This window comes from Eutrigla gurnardus (assembly GCF_963514095.1).
Source record: "Eutrigla gurnardus genome assembly, chromosome: 8".
NCBI lineage: Eukaryota > Metazoa > Chordata > Actinopteri > Perciformes > Triglidae > Eutrigla > Eutrigla gurnardus.
The window spans coordinates 20,069,544-20,075,561 of NC_139922.1; the positions used below are offsets into that span (position 1 = coordinate 20,069,544).

General features: G+C 43.2%; 1 protein-coding gene across 1 annotated transcript in view; it reads left to right on the top strand.

Moving 5' to 3' along the window:
* Window positions 1-4,669, top strand: part of itga5 (integrin, alpha 5 (fibronectin receptor, alpha polypeptide)) — a 32,970-nt gene extending 28,301 nt beyond the window's left edge. Inside the window, exons 27-30 of the mRNA XM_084014548.1 lie at window positions 1,451-1,564; window positions 2,182-2,283; window positions 2,371-2,493; window positions 2,573-4,669. Of these exons, the coding sequence (XP_083870674.1) occupies window positions 1,451-1,564; window positions 2,182-2,283; window positions 2,371-2,493; window positions 2,573-2,656 (423 nt within the window). The 3' untranslated portion in view covers window positions 2,657-4,669. The remainder of the gene's footprint in view (window positions 1-1,450; window positions 1,565-2,181; window positions 2,284-2,370; window positions 2,494-2,572) is intronic.
* Window positions 4,670-6,018: the final 1,349 nt, after the last annotated feature.

Sequence of the window (6,018 nt, forward strand, 5' to 3'; positions counted from 1 at the left end):
ACCACGCTCATTTATCAAGCATGGCCAGTGACACCTCAGTATGAAGGACCCCATTCTCCTGTTTTCCAGCACGTCTGCATTTTTCTATTTTCTTTACGTCGGGAGGACGGACATCTCTGTTCAAAGTGTCTCTTGATCAAAGTGTCCGTGTCGAGCAATGCTTGGATGAAGCTGTCGGCCGAGGTCACGGTGTGAGAATTTAAAATGACCTGCTTGGTCTTTGAAAAGTGGAGCTATGCATAAAGAACAAAGGGCTGCCTTTAATTGACTAATTAGATTATTTTTAACCATTTCTGTTGGAGTACTCATATGTTGAAATGCACTTCCTGAATAGGTGGCACTTTCTAATATGTACGCATTGTAACTAATGGCTTTATGAATGTTAAAAAACATAATTTACTCATTTATCATTCTCAAGCCATTGAAACTACTTTAGTTGCCAGATTGTGAAACATTTCTCTAAAAGGGGTTCAAGGAAAGTCCTCTGATGAACTGCTTTAGGAAAAACAAAAGACCAATTCATTCACTTATAGCATGTGTGGCTGTAAACTTGATGGTTTATTAGAAAGTGTGCACTCTTTATTTCTAAATGATATACATGTATAATCATCAAATACAGTAACAACAGTGTACAGCAGCTGTGTAGTGATGAGGTCATTTACATCATGGAGCTGTGGGAACAGCCTCCGTGCCCCCAAGCTCCAGATCTTGACCACATAATCCCACCAGGGAGGATATGTGGGACTTAGGTTTGAGGTATCTTTGGCACTGGTCCATGTTCATGTCATTTCCACAAACTTTTTGTGGCCCCCGGTGCCCTGCAGCATCAAGGAGGTCTACCAGGAGGAAGTGGACTGATCCGCTCCCTGTCTGTCTGAATACCCTCATTAAGTCTGTCTAAGACTGAGCCGAAGGGAACCAGGCGGGCACTCTCGTATCCTCCTCCCGTTTGCCCTACTTGGTATAATAAGTAAACTAACGCGCTCCCGCAGGAAACCCGCCGCAACCTCTGGGTCTGGGGGTGGTCTAGCTGCAGCACCACCTCTAAAACACAGCGTGTGCAATGTTCTGAGATGTTAAATGTGCCAAGCTACATTATGGGGATCTAATTAAGATTGAATATTTTACAGTCTTGAGAAAAATGGGTCGGTTTCAGCGGTTGGGCAATGATGTGGAGAGTGGTGCATGCTGGATTTTTACAGTCTCATGACATTCCTTCAATCTAATTTGAAGCAGGCGTGGAATAGTGATCATAACATTGGGCTCTTTGTTATATTTATTCGACCTTCAGCCTTAACACGCCGTGTTTTGTCCTTCTGTTTTACCAGTTTTTACTTTTTCCGTACGATTTTTAGCGGTATTTATTAAGGTTTGCACAAGAATGACTTAAAGAAAACGTAGTTAACAGTCGATTCACATGGTCTTAACTCCTTTGTCTCTGTTCCTCTAGTCCTGCTCTAACACGGAGTGCTGGGCGCTGCAGTGCACCGTGGGCCTTCTGGAGAAGGGAACTACCGCCATCCTCAAAGTGCGCTCCCGCATCTGGGCCGAGACCTTCACCGAGGTTGGTTCAGAGACGACTCTCGCTTGTATGTAGCGTACACAAACACGTGTTCCCACCAGATGACAAGAGGCAAGGCAGAGGAAACGGCTGTGCACTATAGATGAAGTCTTTTCCCACCAATGCCTGCGTAGTTTCTCATGTCTGGCTTTGGCAGGAAGTTAGAAGCCATTTTTTCATTAAAGCATCTAAAAAAAAAAGAGAGAGAGAGAGAGAATTAAAACCTCAACTGTGCAGCTGTTAAAGGTAAATAGCTGCAGTAGTCAGTCAGATATTTGTGTTGATTCTGGATCAGCTGTTAAGGCTCAAATATGTGCCTCAACAAATGTTGAGGACAACAGTTGCGAACTGTAGAATCTAGATTCTGGTTTCTACAAATGATAAATGTATTTCCGTCTGCATGCCGTGACGAGCTCCACACAGATGTCCCACCTCCTGCATGCTGTCACATAAAGGCACGCCGCATGTATTGAAAATGCATTATCCGCTATCACAGCTCCTCAGCGGAAAGGAATGCTGAAGGGATTTTCTTTGGAGGGGGAAAAGCGTGCGGTCTCTGTCGCCACCTACTGTATAAGTGGTGGATTGCGTTCATTTTGAATCTGTGTTACTTCCTTCAGAGAGCTTACAAGCAATATGTGCTGGAGTGCCTGGCCAGATACAGTGTGGAGAAGATGCCGTACGCCATCTTGCCCAAGCATGCTCCCAGTGGACACAAAAAGGTATTTAAACATCATCGATTCCTTATTTTCCAGTGGTATCGCCTTCATTGTCTTTGGGGAATGAAACTGACGTGCTGTTGTCCTCAGGTGGTGACCCCGGTGGTGTGGAATAAGCCAGATATCGAGAACTCAGTTCCTCTGTGGATAATCATCTTGGCCATTCTGGCTGGTTTACTGCTTCTGGCTCTTCTCATCTACGTCCTATACAAGGTCAGTGCTGCTGTGAAACAAAGATTTAAAATAATAATAATTAAAAAGGTTTCATTGCTAATCTTTGCTTTTCTTGTAGTTCGGGTTCTTCAAGCGATCTCTACCGTATGGCACCGCCATGGAGAAAGCTCAACTCAAACCACAGGCTGCCTCTGAGGCCTAGACGACAAGCAGAGCTTCCAGAACCACAGCAGCCCGGCCATATGATTGCAAAAAGGAGAAACGCCATGGAGCACGTAGACTGGATCAGAAAGCAGTTGAAGAGATGAGAGAGACCACTGGAACTCCACTGTGCTGCACTAGAGGAAGACAAAAATCCAAAGATCTCCAAGCCAAATGAATGTTTTTCCTTTTTTTTTTGTGCTTTTTTTTTTTAACTTATGTCTTGTTTGTTGGCAGATTGGGATTGTTACTAGGTAGAACTTTTTCCTCGATGCCTCAAGGCTAACGTTAGACTGAGCAATAAGAAAGTGACTGCAGAATATGTGCAGGCCTCGGATCCAGTGAGATGCCTGTTGAGTTTCCTTTTACGGATTCTTGTGGTGGAGAGTTCTGTAATAACCCCCTTTAACTGCCTTATTTTGGTGCTAATGATCTCACAGGATATGGCCACATGTAGCTCACGGCAGCCAGGAGCTGTGAATGACGCTGCTCTCTGAGGCCTGAAAGTATTCTCCTGTTATCCCGAGCACATTATTGATCGGTAAACAGGTTTCAGGCGAACACACTAACCTGGCTATAGCAACGTCAGTATTACTGGCCTAGATGTCCACAACTGAATCTGTCCAATAGGTCTGCTTTTATCACATTTAAAGTTCATGCTAATTCATGCCCTGACCGGCCCAAGGTGTTCCCCGGTTCTTGCCCAATGCATGCTGGGATATGCTCCAGCAGCCTCCCGCAGCCTTGAAGAGGATAAGCGGGTGTTAGAAACTGCATGGACGGATGTTTCTGAACTGTTCATGAAAACTGATCTCTCTCTGCCTCAGGTTGGTGGACAGCGCTGGGTTGAGTTGTTTTTGCACTCAAAGGAAATCTACTGATATAATTCCACCTAAGACTGACTGACTGACCCCTCCTTTGAGTTTTTGACTCCTACTGATCACTTTGTGTAAATCCTGTTTGTCCGTGTTACCAATGCTAGCGTCGTCGTCATTGCCGTGTAGTCGACTGGGACGGGACTGGAACCACCGCAGACCCTGCGGAGCCTCGCCTGTGGCGTTCTCCAAAAAGGATACTTCTCTTTCTCCTGCTCGGTTTGGATCGTTTGCAAAGCAAGTGACGCTGAGGGAGGAAACGGCAGAGTTGATGGCTGTGGCGCGGTGATGTTAGTGAACCAAAGACGTGACAATCAGCAATGATGTAGCTTGGGCAGAGAGTTTTAATCTGAGAGAAGGATCGTCGCTCTTTGAGTGTAGGGCTGGGCGATTAACTCAAATCACAGCGGTATTGATATTGTGACAGAATTGTAGCGTTGACCTTTGGCGCTTTCACAAAATATTCACACAATGACTTGATACATAATCCAAAGTAATGAGGATATCATAACAAAGTGTGTAAAGGCAAATAACAAATGTGATAAATTCACAAAATGACGTCACTTTAGCCTTTAAAAGGAGAAGACACTTTCCATCCTACGACATCTAGTCTAACGATATCGATAACGTATATTGCCCAGCCCTATTTGAGTGTGGAGGATCCATCTTCAGCTCACATGGTGTGTGTGTGAGTGTGAGTTACTGTATTTATGATTGTCTATTAGAAGTAAAAGCTGCCCGTGTTTAGAAAGAGAAGTCATCCCACTACCACTACAGGGACTGGAGACTAAAATGCATAGTGTTGGTTTCTTTGATTTGTGGTGTACATAGATTTTACGTGCCTTAAATGTAAATACATCGTGTCCGTTGCCGAGAGTTAGGGTCATGCGTGCTCGCGTGTACATATGTGTGAATTCATGCATACGTGCATTCGTGTGAATGGTATATTTATGAATGTTTGTTTTCGTGTATGAATTGGTCATTACTTTTCCCCACCGCCTTGTCCTGTTCATCCCGATCTGTAGCTGAAGGTCAGCGAGGTTCAGCCATCAGTGCGTCGCCATCAGTGGTGACAGCAGGGACGCAGTGAGGATGACTCGTTAAACTGCGTGGCAGCAGTTAAACACTTACAACCTCATTCGAAATCCAAAAACGACTGTAAGGCAACCGTCCAGATCCCACAACAAACTTTTCTGATATACAGAAAAACATAAGGAGTCATGGGCCCAACAGTTAAAATCAGGGTTTATAGACTAGAATCCACGTCATAGAAAATTCATTTTCTATCATAAATCTGTAACTAAGTAAAGTTAAAACAGCAATTGGCAAATATGAATATTAGATTCTGTTGGTAGTCTAAAGGCCTACTTCAAATCACGGCTTCCACGGCTGTGTGAAAGGCCCATAAGTCAGAGATAACTTCTCTAAATTTAGTAGATATCTAATGTTTAAGCAGTTTATTTAAAATATGCTCAAATGCCACAGTTTGGCTGCCCCTGTCCTACAGAGTTTCTCGTACCTCGAATAAAGGGATGACAGCTCGGCACTGGGAACTAAATGTTGTTTGGAAGTGCAATATTTATATTCAGTCTTTTTTTTTTTATATTACAGTGCTTTCTTTCATTTTATTTGTGTCTGCGTTGTGATAAACCAGGAGCTTTTTCGTTCTCAATGTATGTGAGGAGCACATATGCCAAATCCCCTGTGAGGTTCTGGCTTTTCACTTTCACTCGCTTTCCCACTAAACATACTTCAAAGTGTGAAACTTATTTTATTTCCCACTTCCGATGTACTCGCCACTTCGTTGCTGGACCACTTTTCTGATCGTACTGATTTTTTTATTTTTTATTTTTTAACCACAGACTGACACAGAAACAAATCTGAGCTGAACTCCGGTGTGTTGACATAGTTTGGTAATTTATGAGCTCTGCCGTTGCACCTGTCCAAACACAGACGTTATACTAACCGTGTGTTTTACATTCGTTGGCGTCATCGGCACTCTCGTCATGTGCCCCGTCTTATTGGCTGGTGATTTACAATTTGTCAAATTGTCTAGGAAATTCCCATATGGTAGTTGATTTAAAACACGCACCGTTGTCTGTTCTCCACGGAACACCATTATTTATAATGACAGGGGATCATTTTACTACTTCCTCCATGGTTACATCAGGAGAAGGCACTGGGTTTTTCTTTCTTCTTCTTTTTTTCCAAACATGTCTTATACATGTTCACTCTCCAGGACTTCCAAAAAGAAGTTGTACATATTTATGACGAGGAGAGTTTTTTTTTTTTTTTTTTAATTCAAAGGATAACTGATTTGTTTAACTGATTGATTTGACTTGTGAATTTTTCTCACCCCATATTGGGGAGAACATTTTTGTCAGGGGGGGAGGATGGGGGAGGGGGGGTCTTTGAAGGTCAATTTTTACCTGTTGTGGTTTGTACTTTAAATAAAATATTTCCCTTTTTCAAAACTCGTGCTTTCATT